At 40.9% G+C, this 23241-nt stretch overlaps 2 protein-coding genes across 4 annotated transcripts in view; both read right to left on the bottom strand.

Moving 5' to 3' along the window:
- The window catches only part of slc20a2 (solute carrier family 20 member 2), a 41969-nt gene extending 35909 nt beyond the window's left edge, over positions 1-6060 (bottom strand). For 2 of the 3 annotated variants that reach the window (XM_078285049.1, XM_078285050.1), the window contains exon 1: positions 5825-6060. The gene's annotated coding sequence lies outside the window, so the exon portion shown is untranslated. The other variant, XM_071919155.2, reaches the window with a different exon arrangement.
- A 3838-nt stretch (positions 6061-9898) lies between these two features.
- gc (GC vitamin D binding protein) lies at positions 9899-19919 on the bottom strand. The gene is made up of 12 exons (XM_078285175.1): positions 19816-19919; positions 18704-18836; positions 15462-15559; positions 14843-14972; positions 14339-14559; positions 12912-13044; positions 12440-12543; positions 12153-12291; positions 11472-11695; positions 11069-11201; positions 10681-10741; positions 9899-10042 (listed from the first exon to the last, which is right to left on the bottom strand). Exons 1-11 carry the CDS (start codon positions 19917-19919, stop codon positions 10685-10687), a joined length of 1476 nt encoding a protein of 491 aa, XP_078141301.1. The 3' UTR covers positions 9899-10042; positions 10681-10684.
- Positions 19920-23241: the final 3322 nt, after the last annotated feature.

The raw sequence follows: 23241 nt of genomic DNA, 5'->3' as shown, positions 1-23241 counted from the left end.
CCACTCCTCTACAGTATAGAAGTACAGACATACGTACATATGCACATGTCAGCTCACACCTGTTCAAACATAAAGAAAACCTACAAACTTAGGAAAGCTCCTTTTACAGGTACAGAAGAAGTCCCTTAACACCTTTCCCATTCTCAGGGAGAAAATGAAAAACATGTGCCTTGTTTAAAAGGTTAGGGCTACACAATTAATTGAAAATATATATACAGCATACACACACTGGAATCATAAGATCGTCTCTGTCAATTTCTAAACTGCAAGAGGCTGCAATTTTTCCTTAGAGGGAAAAGTGTTCCAGACCAACTCCTACTCAAGGTATTCTGCGCTGTGCAGTCACTGACCTACAAATAAAGTTACATGCAGGAGGAAATCTTTTTTTTTTTTTTGTATTGAACAAATATTCAGCATTGTCATCTCATTTCCACCACCACCCAACAAATGTAGAAAAGGCTGTGTACCCAATATATTGCAATTCATACTGCAATCTCAATATTTCGCCATTTCTTTTTAAATCAATATTGTTTTTGTCAATATTGTGCAGCCCTCCCGGGCTGATATGCTCTCTCCTCCTGAGTACAAAAGGACTTGCTCTTTGAAACACTGGAGGTGATTTACAGTTGACAGGAGCATGGGTTTGCATCCACCAGGCACAAATGCTAACCAAAACAGATCATTTCCTGACGGATCATCACAAATGCCAACAACAACCTTTTCCCATACTTCTCTCAGTCTTTCCCCTAGTGGTTTACCGTCAAAAAATGTTCCAAAACCTCAAAATGACCCCAGGTCCCAGCGGCAAAAATAATGACTCATTAACATCAAGAGGGAAGCCCTAGCTGCCTATTCGACGACTGTACTTGAGCGAGAAGGAAAGGAAAAAATGTCCAATGTACCTTCCATAAAAAAAAACCCCACAATGCCGTACAGTTCAGCAGTAAGCCTGTCATTAGCATAGTTAACGCCAGGCCAGCACCACACAAGAGACGCTCTGTGTGACAATGCTTTGATACGGACCCTACCGCTTACAGAAGGCCACCAGAAACACTACAAAACAGCTCTCATGATCCCACTGGAGTGGAAAAGCCGGGCCAAAAACGGAGAAAACAATGCTAATAACCTACTAGCAAAGCAGACACAGGCTAACTAGCTAATAACTGGCTAATAGTTCACATGTTATCTAGCATGTGTATCCTTTTTCATGGGATGAGTGCAGAGCTTTCATCCTGAAGGAGACTGTAACTAAAAGAACAGAGGTTAGCTTGTATGCGTCACCCTTCTCAAATTAAGCGAGGGTCTCTTTCTTCAATGCGACCAAAAAAAGAAACGCTAACAGGAAGCTTATGACTGCCAGCATGGCTCAGTAACCGAGTCCACAGTAAAGGCTGATGTTGGTCGAGAAGCCTGATTCACTGAGACCTGAAAGAATGAGGATACCACAATCAGTCTGTGACTCATGTGTTGCTATTAGAACAGAAATCCTTCAATGTTGGGAACTATGAGGGGATTTCTTTTGGTATTGGAGAGCTGGGTTAGAACAACATGCTGGCCTACAAAACAGACAGAAGCGCCTTATGTGACGGCATCATTTTGATCAGTTGCAAGCTCGCCGCTAGACACGTGTTCGCTGACACTAGCTGCATGTACACAAATCACAAATATGCAAATGGGGCCTCATTAATCAAATATTTCTGTGTGTTAGGAACTTTGAGACAGGGTGAAATACTGAGCCAAACCTTAACGACTAGTTGTAAAGTCTCTGTACTCCAATTCAGAGTTAAAATGATTTTGATTATATGTATTGACAGTGATTTTCCAAACAAAGGGCTTTTATTGTTCTGCGGCCTTGAAGCAACGCTGAAGTTAAATCGCTGGAAGACTCAGGGGACAGCGGTGACTGAAAACATCAGTATTACGTGCCATTTGCTTTCAGCCTGTTTCTCCATCATCGAGGTCTGACAACTTGCTGAATGTGTGCTCGTCTCAGCTTCCCTTACCCGCCCGCCCACCCACTTTCTCCTCTCTCTCTCTCTCTGTCTCTTCTGTCCATTTTGTTTGTTTTGACCCTTGTGAATCACAAACAGGGAAGTGAACGTTATCAACTCCCCGTGATCGATAACACGCTTATAAAACAAGATTTCAACGATACCGTGTTTTGATCAATTCTGGAATGAGCGTGACATGTACCGCGCACGCACACACACACACACGCACACACACACAGAAACAGCATGAAGATTCCCACTCTGTCTGCGCTCTATCATGTGATGTTGCCATGGCGAAGAAGGGCTCAGACATAACAGTGTGATTGTGCTCTGAGGGCGAGGTGGGCCGATCAGAGAGACAGACTGTTCTCTGACTGTGGCACTGCCAGCCCCGGTGCCAACTGCCCTCCCTCCCACACACACACAGACACACCCACTGGCAGACGGGCCAGCCGGCACGGGGCCCTACCGTCATGGAAACCAGCGCAGACTCCAGTGCATTTTCCATACATTGCTTTTTTTTTTCCTTCTTCTTCTTCTTACTCTTGTAGATCGGCAAGACCAAGGTCATTTCTTTCTTTTTTTTTTAATGCGTTAGAAAATGAAGAGTTTCGTTCCAAAATGAGAATTTAAAAAAGAGAAAATGGCACCCAGTCGTCTACACTGACTGCTGGCATGAGAATGAAGCACATTATGGATTAGTGTTTAAGTTAGGAGCCATCTTAAGACATTTGCTTACAGAATAGTTCATTTTTTGAGGGCAGAAATCATAATTATCCTCTGTACCTGACAGACACATTGTTGAACATTTTTTGTCAAACAAAACATCAGAACATCAGAGTGAAAAATCCTGCATCAAGCTGGCAGCTTTTGTGGTGCCCTGATAGTGAAAATCTGTCTTTGCACTAAATTAGAAATCTATAAGACGTCCTGCTGTCTAGAAACCAAGTCACACACCATATACATGAGTACAAGTCTTTCACGTCTTTTCCGTCGTCCATCATATCATATCTAATAGTCTGTGAGGAAAAGGTTTAACCTGCATAGAAAGGGGTTGTGAAGTAATGCTGTGAGACCAGCCTGGTTATTGGAGGACATTCTTGTCACGGAGCGAGAGGCCTCAGGTGAAATTAGCATAGGACTGGAACTAGAGGAGGGGCCGTGGCCCAGGGATGGCAGTAACTATGGAGGAACTGTAAACAGCCTACGCACGTGTACTTACAACACACACACACACACCTATGAGAAAACTGGTCTGACTCTGCTCTCTCAACATCTTGTTTCACATGAAAACATTACACAATGTACACATACTTCTTACACGCATATCAACAGCTCTTTCCACCCCTCCTCCACACACAGGCAGCTCCAACACACACAATTTCCAAAACACAAGCTGAGGCTGCCTGACTTAACGTCCGTTTAAATATGCACTGCTGTGTGTCTTGTTGTGAGGCGTCTGGATTTATGGGATAGTATAAAAAAGAGACTATTGACAGTGCGGTCTAAGCCGTGGCTGCACCCTGTCGCCACTGAACTAGCAATTTAGTGTGAATCATTCCGCCTTGATTGTTTTTCAAAAGGATTACACTCAGGAAGGACAGGTCAAAGTACAGTCAAAATATAAATTGAATCTGTCCTCATCTAATGTTTCAGTGCACCCACCTTAATTCCACAAGATAGTGATATAACAAATAAAATTAAGGCTCAGTCAAAAGGAGGGCAACATAATATTCTTTTAGTATCATTTTCCTCTCTGCAAAAGCTGTCTGTGTAGACACAGCATGCTGGGATTCAACACAGAATTTTTAGTGAACTGTTTCTCGTGTCGGGGAAGCTCCTCTGCAAATCAGACAGCTTCAAACGCAGAGTAAAGTAAGAAATAACAGATTAAAGTGTGCGGGTAGAAGACGTTTAACTTTTTCATAAATCCCAGAGTGTCTCTGTGAAAACCCATGGAGCAAGTTCATGGCCCATTTCTCAATAACTGCAGGCTGGCTATTTGTTAAAGAGTCACAAAATGTTCCAGTACCTTTTCATTGTGGCTTAAGCCTGCTTGATGGGTAAAGTCGTGCAGAGTGCACACCTACACAGTGTGACTGCGGTCCTCAGGCTAGAGACCTTGTCCTATGGTATCTCGCACTGCAGGCCGCATACTATTGATGTTGCAAGAATGTGTCAGTCGCTCCCTGATGCAGTTATGTAGGTATATGAATCATATAGGGAGGGGCGGGAGGGGGCGAGAGAGAGAGAGAGAGAGAAAGAGAGAGAGAGAGAAGATGGTGACATGGTCCTTTCTCGCTTTACCCTTATCATTGGAAGCTGGTCAACAGAAGCCCACAGACTGTGACTGTGTGTGCTCATGCGTTGCACTTAAACATAAAAGCTGAGTAAAAGAAGGAAGTTGTTAGTCTGCCTATCTTATCATATTATGCTTGTCATATCTATCTTATAGCCTTTATGGCTAGACTAGACAGGGCAATCACCGGTGTATTGGGTTCTTTCAGGTTATGGGGCCACACAGTGCAGCCTTAAGGCACTGAAGATAAATATTCTATGCAAAACGCTTTGGGAGAAATATCTCAAATATGAGAGGCAGCCTCAGACCCCAGTGTGCTTCTTCTTTCTCAGTCTTTCTTATCATAATAGGTAATCATTAACTCACATGCCCCATTCTGGCCGCTTGAATGTTATTTACGCTGCCTATGTAGGACATAGGATAAGGTGTCTTTAGCGTGGGGTATATTTAATATAAAGGATATGATATAATATGAAGCTTCTAACTTACTGCAGTTGAAATGATGCTTTTGTCTGATTTTAGAGGGTTTTTTTTATTTGCATTTTCACTAGAATGGCCATCTATCATGGTGACAGTGAGTGGAAGAGACTCACCCTGGAAGAAAGCTGCAAGCCCTTACTAGCAGGGACGCATGTAACACTAATTGTCTGCCTCCTATTAGATTTCAGACTCATATAAGTAAGTGGTATGGCTTAGTGTCCACGTTGGGTTCATCTCCCTTCGCTGTCAGCCTCGCTACCGCGCAGCATAACGAAAGGAAACGCAGTATACAATGAGAGGAGGATACATCGTTACACTGACAACAAAAGCCTCGACCCTGCCTGGTTGAGGCTCTTGACCGAGACCAGGGAAGTGAACTGAGGCATGCACAGATACGATGCGTGGATAGACCACATTTGGTGATGGGGTGGTCGCGGCGGTGCCCACTGCGCATGCCCGGTTGTCGACCCGCCTCGTCGTCAAACGCTCTCGGCGCACGAAAAGCTCAACAGAGTATAAAATGGACTCGCATGATTTACAGCCTAAAAGATTAGACGCCAGTTGAAGTCAATCTTCCGGGCCAAACGGTCGCTCGAGCTCGGGTTTTAACCTGCGTGCTGCCTGGTTATTCAGAAAGGTGGGCACGCCACGATTGGTACTATTGTAATAGTATCGGAAGTAGAGGCACACACGTGTAGCAGGGCCATTCACTGTGTTGTGTGCGAGCACTGGCAACATTATTACAAGCACACTTCGCGAAATGTGACCACTGCTGAAATGCAACCATGTAGAGTGATGTCGTCTGTCAAATCTACATGGACACAAGTCAGAGAGTGCGTGGCAATGATGAGCCTACACTGATTTACATTACGCCTGTATTGTAGCCTACCGCTTTATTTTTTACGCGATTCTAACACTTACCAGGCCCGTTCCTCCAAAGTGTAGCCCAAAACGACGGTCACCACAAAAGAAATCCACCTGGAAAGTCAACATCCTGCAAGATAACCCGTCGAGAAAACAGGGCAGCGATTTTACTGAAGAAAAATGTACTTACCAACGAAATAGGACACCAGGGAAAAAAAACGTGCCGTTCCTTTTCAACCCCACGCCTCTATCGCTTCTTGTTTCCACCCGTCCTGAATGAATCCCTTTTCCGTGGGCTTTCGTGGGTTGTGTCGAAAATGTCACAGATTCCAGCAGTCTCCGTCCCCCGGAAAGGTTGCCCTCCACTCATACAACCATGTTGCCCTGAATGTCGCCTGCTTCCATCCGGGCGTTTGGGGATTGAGCGTCGTCTGCTCAGGATGACAGTTTTGGGATGAAGGAGGGGAAATAACGTGAGTGGGAGAGAGAGGGAGAGAGAGACGAGTTGTGGTCAGTCAGTGTTGTTGGCATGGTGACACCACACAGGGAGGAAAAATACATATATTTCACATGTACTTCAGAAATGTAGTAGACGGTATTCATTTTATTGTCCATGTTTTTTTTAATCATGTAAGCACTTTGTAACCCTGAATTTATAATAAAACGTATTATCATTGTTATTATTAGGCTATGTAATAGTATAATTATAATACTACTAATAATAATATATTTTGAGTGCTCAAAATATATTTTGGATATACTTGCAAATATGTTGTCAACAGTACATGGGATGAAACTGTATTTGCAATATCCAAACTATATTTTGAATTAAATTATTTTTTTATCTTTTTCAGTATGGGGATAGGAGACAGACAGACATACAGACAGATCACCCAATTAATTGTTTTTTCACTGAATGACATAACCACTCATAGGAAAACACAGGAACTTAAGGCTACCCCAAAATCTCACGTGGCGAGGAGCAAACTCATGGCGACGCATTGTCCTGTTCTCTTACAGGAACTCGCATTGTCTACTTTTGTGCTTTCATTTTGAATCACTTCTTAACACATATGGCTGAAATGGAAGAGGCACGCGCTGAGCAGGATAATTCCTCTCACGCGAGCCTGTCATTTTGGTTGAAATGGAAGTTATTCCACTGCAGGCCCAAATCCTTCCACCGCACCCTCATTACGGCACCATGGTAAAATGTGGATCGCATGTGAAAGTTATGATCTTTGGGTCGATGATAATGTTTAATCCGGCTAAATATTGCCCTCTTGTTATGGCTGTGGCCACGTGCGCAAGGCATAAAGGTGTTACGTAACCGGCCTAGCCAGTCAACAACAGTGGGAGTGGGGGGTGGAGGCGGGGAGGAGGGGAGGAGGGCGGCTAATCAGGGATGTAGTGGAGAGGAAACCAACCTGAAGTCAGTGCAATCACACTTTTGTTTGGGAAACAGAATTTGGCTAGCTTTTCAGGCTAATATACATCTTTATGATATAAATTCACAGTATATAGCTAATGTATAGTAGTATCAGCATATGTAGGCATAAGTTACATGAAAATACATCCTTTCAAGAAAATAAAACCTACATTAATACTATTATGAAAATATAGTTGTTTATTGTTGATACTCTTGGTTGTTTGCCTTGTGGTGATCTGTGACTGGAGTTCATAGTAGGCCTGTGCCCAGATTTGTATTTACCAGTACATCACTGGGGATAATGCAGGCTCACTGGTGTGTATGAGCTTTATCCACGCCTAGTTGGGCCCACCTCATTATTCCAAATTGGATTTAAAATGGGGCTACAGCCGTACAAGTTTCCCACCCACTAGGCTACAGCCATGACATTATTGCCAGCCAGCAGCAAACAGTAGCAGGCCTGCTATTAGTCAACTGTCCCTGTGTACGAACTCAACCCTAACTACACATCCAGCTGGGCTTTTCCTGTGATCATAATCCTGTGAAATCTCATAATGGTCTGAGAGCAGATTTACAATAGTGATACAACTCTTTAAGACTAGTCCCAGAAGGGATAATTGTCGAAGAAAATAGCAATTCAATAGCAGAGTACATTTTCTTCACTGAGGTGGTAAAACACTGTTCACAGGGCTGTTAATAAAGCCATTAAATGTTGGTTTCAGCCATGTTTTTTTTTTTCACAGCAGTGCTTCTCCACCGGTCTTTGAAGGGTCGCCATGTTGTGCCTCAGATGTGCTGTCTGCTCTCTGACAGCCACATAGCAAATATCACAGCTTCTTCACAGTTACAGGAAATTGATCTTCTTTGTTCTCACTTTCCCTGCACATGTTAAGTTCCAGTTCACAATGGGTACACATTTGTACTATCTACTGTGTAGCCTATCATGTTGTTTTGTTCTGCAACAGATCCCATGCATGTCCTATCCTCAGTGACATTTACATAGGCCTATTGGGTTTCTTTTTCATTTTGTTTTTCAATATACTTAATTAGAATACATCACAGACGACATTATTATGTTTTTTATTAGACAAAATGTAAAGTTTTCAGAATTACGCAATCAACCCATGGATTGGCAAACAGACCACATGTGTGTAAACATTTTTATTGAGTAAACTGCAGCTAAGCTTTTGTCGCACAGGATAATGCTGGCATTCTCTTTTTGTCTCATGTCCAGGCAAGCCTGGCTGGGTGTGTTGTTTGCCATCGTTCCTGAATACACTCCCATCACTCAAACAAACCTTTACTCTGAACACGCATGACAAAAACATTACCTTTATAGAGCCTCGTAAAAGACGCAACTTGCTTTTATGCGGCAGTGACATGAATTAGATTATAGATTTATAGATTTAACTAAAGAACATCTTGATTCAGAATCTTATTACTGATACTTGCCTTCAGGTATTTCTGGTTACACTTTACATCAACTCTGGTTTAGAACACATTCATAACGCCTGAACAACAACTTGGTACATTTATCAAAACTTATTAATTCCTTATTTTAGATGTACCAGGTGTTTATGTAATATGTGATGCATATCAATTGTGACACAGTACTTGAACAACGTGCCAATTTTTTTAGAACTAAATTTAAAAAATGTAGGTTGTCCTGGCAGCGGTTATTTAAAATGAACCACAATGTATAAACATAAATTGTGGTTCTTTACCTGTTTGGATCATGCAGTCTAATTACTGTGCCTTCACAAGGGGAGCTCAGGGTTTCGGTAAGATACAGAGTTGTATCGTTGAGACTTGTTTTTCGTTGTTCAAAATCCACTACTGTAAGTGAATAAATGAGCTGTAACAACATTTTCAGATCAAAAGCTCTTGTCTGCATGATAGCCTTTATCCCAGCGCCGTGCACAACCTCAAGAGTGACTGTAGCCATTTTAGACTGTAATAGACTGTAATCATTTCATTTAATCTTTTAATTTAATTTATTGTGCTTGTTTTTAAATGGGTGAGTATCAGTGAAAGCTTTCATGTGTGTGTATCAGTGGAGGCTGGACATGTTTACTAGGATTTTTAATCCTTTTCTGTGTTATTCTCTCCCTTTCTTTGTACCCCCTGCCCCCCCCCTCCCCCTTTTTTTTTTTAAGACAGCACTGTACACCCAAATTCCAACTGAGTTCTTACACATGGCAATAAGTGAAAATGAAGTAACAAACAAACAGGTAGATAGTGTGGCACGACGGGATCGCACCTGATTTCCCAACCCACACAGCCAGCTTCTCCAGGCCCCATGTCAAAAGGTCGAAGGCCCAATACATGGCTGGTGGGACGCATCAGCGCGTCAGCCTGGCGCGGGTCTGTCTGCACCACAAGCCCCAACAAAGTTATAGGAGCTCTTGGCACAGCCACAGAGCCACAGAGCCACCGAGCTGAAGCCGAACCCTCCTCAATCAGGGATAAACACTCTCACCTGCTCCTAACAGCTGCCTCCAATTCAGCCTATTGGACCGCATAAAACCGGTGTGTCCCATGGTTGGGTGATAAAAAAAACTCCAACGTAACACAACTAGCACGGACTCTGAGGCCCGAGGAAGACACGAAGGACCTCGTAAGGACGCCTGGAACCCTGGAAGGCCCACGCTTCTTCTCCCGTTTTGACTTGATTTTTTTGAGTTTTGATATTTGGACCTTTTTGAGTTTACTGGTAATAAGTACACCTATAGGTTTCTGCAAACTTGTGCTGTCCCACAGTAGACACCCCCTTTACAGATTCACAACTGATAAATCATTGTCAGGCAGAGAACTTGGAAATAAGCAACAAACAAAGTATCAGGTATAAGTCAGGCCATTTCAAACTTTATTTATTAAAGTCAGTGCCCATCATCCGTTGTCAGATATCAGTCACAGATGGTAGATGGGAAGTCTGTCCTAATCAGACACAGCAGAGCAGTGGAAGCTGTATTTTTGAGGAGGCTGTAGAGAAATACAAACTCACATGAAGAACAGTTTCCTGGTGAAAAAACATCTTGGAACAACAGTATAGTAGGACCTTATTTAACTGAAAAGTCTGCTGGACAAACATTATGTGCAGCCTGATTTGTATGAGTGAAAATGTGCCACTACAAAAAAATATAAATCTATTGACTGTTCTCTGAATTTCCACGTCCATTTTAGAGGTCCAATCTGTAACTGCAGTATGGCGCCCCCTGTTGAAAGTCTTTCGCCCTGCCACTGGCTAATTTTACTGAATTAATGAGATTGTTTTTGCATCTGAGCTGTTGATACATCGACTGACAATATGTGACAACTACAAATTAGTTATAATGTAGTTTGGACATTTCTTTTTTAACAAATTAATAAAACCTCTTTTCCACAAGTCAATCTCTCTAAGAGCTGTATGAATGCCCAAAATTCAGGTGGTCAAAACATCTGGACTGTGTCTTTAAAGTTTTTAAAGTACAAATTATTCTCATTTGTACATTATCCATTTTATTTCATTTAATTTCAGACAGATTCTATGTCCTTGTAATAATTCCCACAGGTAAATCAGGTGAAATTCATCACCAACCTATCTACTGAATAACAAGAGAGACAAAAGGGTGCAATCTTACCACTTTAGGCAGAGTCACGACTCTTCAACAACTCAGTCACCCCAGTCTTCAACAGTGAAGCCTGTGAGTAGAACAAAATGTCAAACACTAAACTAAATTGTCGCAGTAAAAATACTGGATTAGTTTTACTGGCAGAAAAATCAATTACCTATAATCTCCAGCATTTACTGAATTTAAACCCTTCCTAAGACTTAAGTAATTACTAGGACCTTCAGATTTATTATATTTAGGGAAAATATGTCATATATTCATGTTGAACAGCAGTGAGAGCCACGCTGAAAATGAGCCAAATGAGTGTAAGGTGAATGAGTGAATATGAGATGATGAGGACGATAATGTTGATGTGATAATGGCGATGGTGATGATAATGATGATGACAAGGTCTCACCTCGGTGTTGAAGCAGGCTGCCTTGTCTGCCTCAGCGCAGCACTTGGCCTTCATTGCTTTGAAGGTGTCACTGATTTTCGTGATCTGTTTACCTGTAATGGTGGTTTTGTAACTCACCAGGACATAGAGTAGTCTAGAGGTACAGAAAACACACAGACACACACACACACATGCAGGTATCATAACATATAGTTAAAGCAATACCTTGACTGTACAAAAATTAATATAGTGTGATGTATGACAGAATGTGGGTATAAAATGGCTCAACAAAAATGTGTATGCCATTTCATTGTCCATTTACGGTATATCTATTCTGCCAAATACCCATTAAATACAAAAATCCAAGGGAAAACATCTCTTAAATTATAGGTTTTGGAACTAATATAGCCTAAGATCCACTCACCTCTTCTCAAACGTAAGCTGCTCCTCTGCTGTATTGGTGCAGAGCTTGACTCCCAATTGAAAGTTCTTGGCATCGAACTCTGGGGGCTGGAAGTCAGTGTCCGGCTCCATGGACAAGAAGCATTGAACGCGCTCTGTGTAGGTCTGGTTGCAGCAGGCGGGGATCTTTGAGTCATTGCTGGCAGCGCCATAGATTAAGCAATGTTCGCTGATGGCGTTGATCACCTGCGGGAGGACCGGAGGAACGATGGTGACGTGCTCGTAATGGAGGGGAGGGAGGCGAGTGTGGTACTATGGTTTGTTTCTGGATTCTGTTGATGTTCATGTAGGCTCTAATATGTCCTATACACTACCAGTCAAAAGTTTGGACAAACCTGATTGAATGTACTATGTTTTTCATTATCTTAAAGCCGTTTTGATCTAAAGGCTTATGCTTAAATGCTTGAAATTTGTTTCTTGGACAAATATAAATAGTGAAGTTGATGCCTATATGAATTTCTTTCCAAAGCCTTTGCCTTTCCATCAAGGCAAAGGGCGGCTACTTTAAAGAATCTTTGTTTAACACTTTTTTGGTCACTGCATAATTCCATTTGTGTTATTTCATAGTTTTGATGTCTTTACTATTATTCTAAAATGTAGAAAATAGTAAAAATAAAGAAAAATGGGTGTGTGTCTTTCAAACCATGTCTTCGCAGGCCAGGAGCTCATGGTCATTGTCGGTCTCTAAGCATTCAGCGTAGATATCGGCCATCACCTTAGATGTGTGGTGGACGAGGTCGAAGGAGGCCTGAGGCATGGTACGAGTGTACCTGATCAACAAACTACACCGAAAGAGCCAGAGAGAAGCAAACAGCTTTCAGAGAGTTTTCACACCCATGAAAGATTTTTGCAACAAAAATAAGCAGTTCTCCAAAATTAAGTTACAAGTTAGCCTTTGTGTTGTAGCTGCCAAATACCACAACCTCTCACCTCTTCTCAAAACCAGGATTTCCCATGGTTGCCTTAAAAGCTGCAATGTTCTTGTAACAGGCAATGTGGTCAGCGATGGCCTTCTCAAGATCATTGTCTGCCATCTGATTGTTAATAAACAGTAGACACTATTAGCCTAACACTGAAATTTCATTTTTGTTTCTGAATTTACTGAATTTGCAGTTGAGCAACCCTTACACCTACTATGCATATGTTTTAATTTTTGGATTATGAACTGACAGGCACTAAGACAGAAAGCTACACAGAGGTTTGTAAGAACCAGAGTAAGGCCATTGATTAACAGCAGTCTACTTCAAGCCTTTGCTTTAGCCTACCAATGCACAATGGATGGAGGTAGCTCTTTTGGGTCAATCCCACTGGTTCTTTTGAGGCACAATCAATCAAATCTCATAAAAGTATTGATCTTTTTCTTCGAATAATAATCTGGGCCAGGATCGGTAACAGCACACACAGCGGTCTTGATGCATTCGGCTGGGTCGTTGTTGGCACAGCACTTGGCGACGGCCTGCTGCGCTGCTGCGACGTAGCGAAGGATGACCGCCTGGGACACCTCGGGGTGACGACGGGACACTTCGTACAGCACGCTGCCAATCACAGCAGTTAATACACAGTCAGCTGACCAGAAGACAGAGCGCACATGAGAGGGGGGCGAGGACATTTGTGTCAAGCAATATTCCACTTTTTAACATGGGGGTTAAAACTAATTGGAACCAGGATATAATCTAGGCTACTCACCAAGATCAGATGCAGCTGGACGAGTTGGTAGCATTCGGATTTTTACTTCCCTTTCATTTGAATGAGACCACAAAAATAGCCTGAAAACTTACATTAAACACGTTCGTGAGCAGATTCAACCACAGATCCTGCTGCTGTGGCTTTAAATTGACTGTGGGTCCAACATTTTAGAGCATAATTTAACCAAATAGCATTTAATTATTCCTGTTAGGGAGACCTGATCTACTTTTATTTTTAAATACTAATTTTAGTGTAAACCAAGAGCAGAAATGCAAAATGAAGACGGACCCAGGATTGTTTTATTGTCTTAAAAACAGGATCTGTTGCTGAATCTGTTCATGAACGTTTTAAATGTAAGTTTTTATGCTATTTTTGTGGCCTCATTTAAATGAATGGGAAGTAAAAATCTGAACACTATAAACTCGTTCCAGCTGCGTCCAATCTTGGTGAGTAGATTATATTCTGGTTTTCATGGCGGGTTAGGGTTAGGGTTAACCCAAGTGCCAAATAACCCCCATGTTAAAACTGAGTGGAATATTGCTTTAAAGACTGTTTTGCGTGTCTCAAGGTTATTATCATAACCTAAAACCAAGACGAAAACTAGACGTTTAAAAACATTGTCGTAAACTGAAATGAAAATAAAAACGAGACCCTGTGAAAAAACTAAAACTGAACTAAAACCATCTTGTCTACTTGTAAAACTAACTAAAATAAAATAAAAAAATATAGGTGAAATGTTTTTAGTTTTTGTCTTTTTGCCTATGTGCAGGGTAAAAATGAGTTTTGGTTAATTACATTTTTAAAAGAAATTAGGATTTATTGTTTGTATTACACAATACCTGTTGCAAACACATGCAAAATACCTGTTCTGAACTATACCTTTAAAAAATACCACCCCTACCAAAAATACTGAATCTAGAACTTAAACTAAATAAAAACTAAACTAAAACTACCAAACCCACACCGAAAACTAACTAAAACTGAAGTTGAAAACTATGAAAATAAAAAGAATGAAAAATCCCAAACTAGAATAACCCTGGTGTGTGTGTTTTGAGTTGGGGGGGTTATGTGGGTGCATATGTGTATGTACAGTACATGCATGGATAGGCTATACATACAAGAAGTATGTGTGCTTATACATACTTGGTGACGGCTTTCTCAGGAGACTCGGCGTAGGTGCGGCACACGGCCTGGGTGTCACCAGGCAGGTCGTAGCGCTGGGACAGGCCCTCGGGTTTGGGGTCAGGCTTCATGCTGGACAAGCAGTTGATGTTACGGAACATATCCAGCTTGCAGCATTCTGCGATGCCAGTCGTAAGTGCCATCACATTCTTATTGTTGCACATTGTGTTAATACTTTGCTTCTGTTTGGGTGATAGGAGATTTGCACTTCAAAAAAGATACATCTTAACAAGCCATTAATCTCATAATTGAATTATTAATTAATAATTATAATTATAATTTCACTTGTTTTTCAATACAAATCAACTTGTTTGAACAATTTTTTTGCAACAACTGCTAGCTTTTTTTTAATATCTATCTATCTATCTATCTATCTATCTATCTATCTATCTATCTATCTATCTATCTATCTTCCTCTCACACACATGACACAGACACACAAACAGTGGAGTTTGAGCTTCTCACTGTCAGCCTCATGCATGTAGCCATGTCTCTCTGGCAGCAGGAGGCAGTCGTGGGCATAAACCCTTCCACTATAGGCCGGATTAACTCCACTGGGACCTGAGGAAACTTCTGGCTGAACTCCACCAGCATCCTGGAAGATGGACGCATGTATGAATGTCCAATGAAACAAGATCTCATTTACACAGGTAATATGAGGGGTTCGTTTTTTGCTGCCATGCCACTGAGTCTAGCAAGACCATTTTAAATGAAGTGAACAAAAGTTAGTTATAGACTCTATGCTGAGATTCATAGTCACAAAACATGTCCATCATTAAAAGAGGAAGTGTCATTAATAAAAAGCAATATAACAATCGACACTGTACATCTCAAAGCCATGACAATTCTCCTCATTCCCCTCAAGCCCCTCCCTGTACATGACTAAAGCATTACAGGCAGCAGTCTCATGGGTAAACCTGTCCAGTTTTCATCAAGTGCAGGCGTGATTGCAAAATGACAACATGACGAACAAGAAAAGTGGAATTTCACTCCGATGTACTTTGCATTTGTGTCAAGGATAAGCGTATATGTTGCCTGCATGTCTGCATTACTGTGTGCTTGTGCACACATAAGCATCTCTTACTTGTGCCTCACAGTAGTGTCAGTATTGTGTCTCCTGACAAGACAGATGGATCTCATTTGTGTCTCACGGCTCCTGACGAGAGCTTGGAGAGCATGTTTCTGCAACACACACAAAGACACTGTGTAAGGGATTTCACATTTGATTGGGGAAGAGTATGACTGCCTTAAAGTGTGTGTGTGTGTGTGTGTGTGTGTTTGAGTGTCTGTGGTCACGTTCATGGTAGGTGAACAGACCTTGGTTTCAAGACAACTGTGTGGTTCAGCTGCCTCGCAGCAGAACTGCAGTGCATTGTGGTACCATTTACCAAGTTCCATTATCATCGAAGCCGGCTTTAAGGCATGACCCTTGGCGAAAAAGAAGATCATCCTGTAGGGAAACACAAAATACACACACATCATCTCTTATTTTTGATTGATTGATTTTATTTTATTTAAGTGTCCTGCATTTATAAGATGCCCAGTCCTCATGGGCTTACAAGACGCTATTTTGCAATGAACTAATGGAAATAGTTCGTAGCCTATAGTTCGTCATCATGCACAATGTCACAACTCTACAGCTCTACAGAGCCAAAGAGCAGTAACTGAGTGACTAGTGATGCTGAGAAAAATTATTGCAGAGTTTATCTCCTGTCACACTAAAAGAATTGTTGGTACAAATGTGGATGGTATCATTTGTTAGCCTTTGTGGGTTTTGTTCATATGACAGAGTTGTTGTTGGATGTTTGACCCTTAAAACATACAAAGAGTAGTTGCTGGTGTTTGCCTTAGTAGAGCAGTCTACAGTACTTATCTCTTCCATCCTCTGACTTTCAGGTTGAGGTGCAGCTCTCTGTTTGCCTTGACAATTTGATTTGCGGTTGGATGTCTGTCCATCACTTCAAACTCAATTTTGACAACTGCTTTTTTCCCCTGTAAAATCCTGCCTCAAAAAAACCACAGTGACTCCTGCCCAGACTGCCAAAAATATTGTATTGTGTGACTTTGAATTGAATGCCATGCGAAGCGCACATTGCAGCCACAACACGTCACTATTTTCCCGGCAGCTATTGCACGCTCAGCCGTCCCGGTGGGGGATCCCTCTGTGACTCGGTCCACCCAGGGTTTCTTCCATTTTTTTCCCCTAACACGTTTTTTTCATGGGAGTTTTTCTTTGTATGCATTGAGGGTCTAAGGCTGGTGGTGCTGGGTAGGTTAGGCTGTTTAGAATAGGTAGGCTGTTATGTCTTGCTATAATCTGTTCTTGTGTGTCTTGCTCTTCCAGATGTTTGTCCTCTATCATTCTGTCCTATGGTTGACTGTTGATCAGTTACATTTAGCTAAGCTCATTCTCTGTACAGTCCTTTGACACATGCTTGTGATGAAGAGCTATTTAAATAAACTTAAGTTTATTTTTCGATTTTTCTGACCACTAGAGGGCGACAGAAACTGCAACACATTTGTAAATAACAGACAGCAAAGCCACTGCACTACAGAGGCCTACGAAGGATAAATGGAAGGATAAATGCTAACAGCTAAGCTAAATGTACCTATGGAGAAGTGTCACCGGTCTCGCTTTGCCAGATCTTTCTCCTGCTGAAGGTTACATGTCACTCAATGACAAGTGAAGAGGAAGGTAGCAAGTTTACTAGTTTAACAAGTTCACTTGCTCACTTCATGACAGGGAGTGAGAGACGCTTTTAAACAGCGCGGGAGGTGCCAAGCTAGTTTTACAAAAATGAATAGTCACTGAATGTAGCGGGAGGAGGTTCGTTCCGGAGCAGAATTTGACAAAAAGCTTTAGAAAAGAGGTGAAAACAGCAACACAGCTGGCACGTTGTGTGGATATTGGTTTGTATCATTATGTCTCAATGAAATCTCCACACAGCACACAATAGTTTCAGGATTGGTTATTGCAGGTTTAACCCATGCTCTGCACTCTTCCACTAGTCTCTTTCACAACACCGGCAGGCTGGAAACTCATCTTTTCAAGAAATATCTCATTCACCCTCTCTCCACTGAATGATATCCCATTCTATTCACTCACCTTTATCTCTCTCCTTACCCCATATTCTATTTCTTTTCCTAGCATTTGCTCTTACATGATCATTCTATGGTCACAGGAATATTGTAAGGGCACTGCGGCCTTGACATTTGCACTCCTTATTTTTGGTTGCTTGTAATTTTTGGTCATTTAGACATTTAAGATTATGCTACTGTTACATTTACTGTATGCCTAAAATTGAATGTGTGTGTGTGTGTGTGCATGTATGTCACTGACGTCTGAATAAAAGCTTTGTTGTCCTTCTTGAAGCCCGCGCACTGCTCCTCAGGTGACAACTGGAATGGCTGGGTACGGGGAAATTTGGCCTTTTCTCCCCAGAAGCACTTTTCACGCTCTGCAACACTTCCCTCACAGCAGGACTTCAAATTATTCCTCTCCACTAGCGACGCACTGGAGCACACAATACTAGTGACAATATCATTCTACCAGCACACACACACACACACACACACACACACACACACACACACATACACACACACACACACACAGTCCCATGTAGGTGAAAAAGTGTGCTGAGGTAGTCACATGTGCAGAACTCACACACGGGAACATTTCCACATATATTCACAAAAATAATCTGCCGTTGATATAGAATTGTCATTTGCCTCTCAGCAAAGCCGCACATCTTTGAGAATATATAATTTCTTAATCATTTCTAATCATTTCTTACTCTTTCTACACTTGAAACAAATGTAAAGTCTATTCACAAACTCATCAAACCCACTAGTCTTACTTCATGGTTGTAGCACTTGCTAAATCATTTCCACTACTAGTGATTGAACGACATGGATTAAGATGGTGATGTCCTTGTCCTTGATGCACCTGGTGACCTGGAAACCGTTCCTGGGTCATTCAGGTTTTAAATGCAGTTGAATAAACCTCCACCTTACCTTAAAGTCAGCCTGAATTACAAATAAAAGGGTATCACTTGATATACATATTATACATATTATACTGTATAGCATTATGAGAATATTCATAATTATTTCTAATCTAATCTATTAGAAGTACTGTATGTATCAACACTCCAACCTCCGTACAAAATTACAAGATGATTTCTAATTTGCTTCATGAAGTCACATTACGTATAAAAAGCCTGTAATGATTAATGTACAATCATAAGACATCATAATCCATAATGACTGTATGTCTTAAAAAAATGTTACCAATAAAGGTTAATATTTGGAAGTCGCACTGACCACCTCTCTGCCACAGTCCGCTGTGGCGGCAGCAGAGCAGCACATGGTGGCCATGGCATGAGCCTCATCAAGGCCTGGAGCCAACTCAGCCTGGGAGCTGTTACGAAGGTTCTGGGCGAGAGCCACCAAAAACCTGGGAAAAAGGAATACAATGAACACATTGCACGCCCGACCATCCTGGAAGGGGGATCCCTTTCTGTGAGGCCATTCCCAAGGTTTCTTCCAGTCATTTCCAGGAATTTATGTCGTTTTTTGTTTGTTATGCGCTTTGTGATAAACCTGTTTTATTTTTTTGAAAGCACTTTTAAATACATACTTATTCAGCATGAACAAATGCTAAAAAGCATGAATACACTGAACAAACTCAAGATTGTGAACATACAAATGCCTGAGGTAAATAATGAAAATACACATTACAATCACAAGTTAACAGAAAGTTCAGAAGTGAAGTTTTAATTATAAGAAGGATCTATAATGATGCTAAAAATATATATCAAGTTAGGATGTATCTGCAGTTTGCTTTTCTGCATTTATTAGATAGTTTTAAGTAGAGAGAGAGGGAAGACTGGGAAAAAGACAGGGGGATGACATGCGACCAAGGGCCCAGGTCAGATTCAAACCCAGGACTTAGACCACTGAGCCACCAGGACGCCCCTGCAGCTTGCTTTTCTGACATAGATGATTGCCCATATTAATTGGAAAATAAATACTTTTTTGCATCTCCTTTCAAATAAATTGTTTGGCTTCATGATCTGTTGCAGCAAATTAATACTTTTTCCAAGCGCTGAAAAGTTAGATATTTCCAGATGCCAACTTACAATTTTGCAGCATGCCACTGTTTGAATGTAAATATAAATATAAATGTACTAAGTCATGGAAGTGACTTCATAGCCATGCTTCATTTGCATACCCTGTTTCACAAACACGATGAAGCCTAGTTCTGGACTAAAGTTTCCTTGTCAATGGAACTCTCCATAGCAAAACAATTATATTATATTTGTATTTATATCCTAAATCCTAAATTTTATCATTTAAACCAGAACTAATTGCCGTTTCATCTTCATGGTTAAGTAAAGGATGAGTAAAAAAATTAAATAAAGAATAATACTCACATTGCTTTGAAGCCCTCATCCTTGAGTGTTTTGTAAACATTGCAGATTTCATTCTGAGCTGCCACAGACTGCAGCAGCAGCAGACAGAGCGCGGCCCGCAGCATGGTGTGAGCAGAGGAGAGGTGAAGAGGTGGGATGCAGGTCCAGCAAGTGCAGTGCAGTCACAGGATTCCCCTTTATAATTGTTGTCGGTCAATCATTAACCTCTCCCCCTTTTTAATCATTCATCTTTTATCTTTATTCATTCTTTATTTTGGCAGGGGAGCATCATGTTTCACAACTTAACTTGATGCATCCAGACTGTTGTTTTCTCTTCTAATTTTAGTTTAATGAGTTTCTAGAGTTGTTTCTTAACGTTGCTACACCCTATAAATTAATTTGCTGGAAAACAAAATTAGTGCCAACTGAAGTGTACATAGGTAAAATTAAACATTAAGAGTTTATATCTACAGTGAACAAAGTAGCTTGCTGCCAGTGAGAGGTTTATTTTTTGCAAAGAATGCCAAGTTTCCTATATGTTTTCGCCCCATTCCGTCTGTTTGTCTGTTTGTCTGTTAGCAGGATATCTCAAAAGGTTATCAATGGATTTGCACACAACTTTGTGGAAAGATTGGTCATGGGGCAAGGAAGAAACTTTGTGGGGCAAACTTTGTGTGCCTTTCAGCAGACATAAGAAGAGGCAAACCCTCCATTATCGGCCCAATCAAACAACCTGGGGGTGCTGGAGAGCTCATTTCCAGTTTAGACATAACTGCACTGCTAATTCTTCCAAAATTTGGTCCAGCAGTGGTAGAAGGGCAGCCCTAATGGCCACTGAATAGATATAGTGCTTGTTGGCCCTGTGGTGATGCAATCTCATGTGTCATTTCAGGTCCAGTCATGAAAATGTGTGCATCTCCTTATGTGAAACAGGTTGGTAATGGAGCATGGAATAAATTATTAACTTTTGGTGAAAATCCGACATGTGGAACTGGCACATCTTGACAATTGCACAGTGTTGGTGGAGGTATGTGCTACTGAGTGCCATCCAGCTCTATTATGTGCATGAAGCAGAATGAATGAGAGTATTTATTCTGTATCAACGCAGCTAAACACCTACTCTGTTGCAAGTATCACAGCAGACTTTCATACATTCCAGAAAGAAATCACCTTCACAATTTGTATTCAAAGTTTACAATCACTGTGCTGCAGTATCATGTAACACTTGTAAGAGGCCAAGTCAAGTCAAAGAGTGAATGACGTGAATGACACCTGCATCACATGGCCCTGAGCTGAAACAGATTTTTTATGATCAAAAAGAAGAGTGGGCAGTCTGCTCACTTTGAGTCTTTTTTTTTAAAAAATTTATTCAGGCAGTTGAAAAGCAGAGAGACAGACAAGACACCAAGACCAACTGAATTGGTCCCAAAAGATTTTCCATGAGTTCTGTTCACACAAGCACTTTGAGGATACATTTGACAAACATTTCTATTCCACTATTTAATAGATTTGACTGCTTAAAGAGAACACCACTTAACTTAAGAATTTCCTTACTTATTCTTATGGGCAAGGATATTCTGGCTGTATTTGTTAATAACAAAGCTGAAAACCATAGAAGAGAAATTCTAATTTATGATGTGATCAATGTGCTTTATATGGTATTGTTATCACTTCCAAGCCAGAAAATATAGGCTATCCTCAGAAATTCATCTTATGCATTGTCAATGTAAACTTTTTCAGATATTCCAACCAATTCTGTGGAATTGCGAGTCAGAGTGACAAGTTGTGGCCATAAGAAACTCTGAAAGACAATAAGTTTGCCACAACAAGCAAAATAGCATGTTTCAAATAACATGTTTCAAAGCTGAAAAATGCAGTTCCCCCTTTCTGTGTGTTTCCTCTGTGTCCAGTTTGTGGCAGCAGTGGTTAGGGGTAATTTCTGGTTTTCTTTTCTCCTGAGTCTCTGCTTTGGTTGTTGTGGAAGTTGCAGTACTAAAACTATTTCAATGTGCATACTGTTATAAAATAAAAAGCAAAGTTTTAAAATACTGGGTCTATACTTGTTTTTAGAGGGACACTGAGCCAAATTAGGGATCAGTTATTGGCAGTGGAATAAAATGTATCAGTGTTACAGATATTGAACAAAACAATGTCTCTTTTTCATGATCCCTGCTGACGGATTGGAATCCTCTTCTCTTACATTATTTTCTGTCCATCAAGTCTCTACAAATTCAAATGTGAAAACGGTGTGTTTCGACCTAACTGGTGCCCAATTGGTCACACTTGGCTGTTGCATGCGACTAAGTGCAAATATTCAACCGAAAACTCATATTCAAATGATCCTTCAGTTCAGTCTGTTTTTCAGGGACAAAACATTGCAATTTTCATCAAGGTCTTCCCTAAATCATACTAAAACCATATTTGCATTATATGTGACTGTTCCTCCATGCAATAATTACACTGCAAAAGATCTAATACTTTACACAAGGAGTTTAATGCCATGTTGCTGAACATGGCATTAAAGGTTTGTTTAATTTTTGGATTACTGCAACTTTTAAATAGGCTGTAGTAAAACAGACTCCAAATATATAGGTTAGGTCATAATAGGTTGAGAAAATTTAGTTTTTCTTTCCATCGACAAATTCGACAAATCAAAACCCTCCAAGAAACTACTCGCTACATAGCTTAGCCAAAACAGAAATGGCCAAACTAAAAATATTCCAAGATTGGGGGTTTAAAGGTCAGTCAGCTTGACAGCTGTAACTTAAATGCCAAGTCGAAGAGAGTGCATGAAAGAGCAAACTTGATGTTAAGCAAATAAACACTGTAACACAGAAGAGCATTTCTAGGTTGTTTCACATTCACAGCTTTGACAGGATCTGGTGTTATTACACCTCTGTGCATCTGCGTCATGCTGTCAAACATTGGTTTTTCAGGAACAAATTGTCTTCTTTTTCACTAAGAGTATGTTTGCTGAACTCGGTCCTCAAAGTGCCCTGAAGCAAAGAGACAACACACACCCAGACACTGCCCCCACCACCCGCCCCAGACACACGTGTACACACAAACAACAATGCAGCAATAATGATTAAATGGCCCCTATACAAATTAGGGTTTCAAAAAGCGAAACAGAGAACAATTCAATAGCCTATAAGTGTGTTTCCCCTTTCTTTTATTGAGCTAGGGCTTAAAAATTTGCTGTAGGAGAGCTGTAGGACATCATTTAGCTGTAGGAAAATAATCACACAATATTCTATTCTATTGCACAATAAACAAAAAGCACTATAACATTCCTATACAATATTCTAATTGGGGCTTATATTGTGTGGTACCCAGTTGTGAGTTTATGAATGTATAATGCTTTTATCTTACTGGTATATTTCTATCTCCCATGGTATCACTATAATATCCCCATAGAGATGTATTGTTATCCATTTATTCTATTCC

The sequence above is a fragment of the Centroberyx gerrardi genome, chromosome 8 (assembly GCF_048128805.1).
Source record: "Centroberyx gerrardi isolate f3 chromosome 8, fCenGer3.hap1.cur.20231027, whole genome shotgun sequence".
Classification (NCBI taxonomy): Eukaryota; Metazoa; Chordata; class Actinopteri; order Beryciformes; family Berycidae; genus Centroberyx; species Centroberyx gerrardi.
This window is presented reverse-complemented; position numbering and strand designations above follow the sequence as displayed.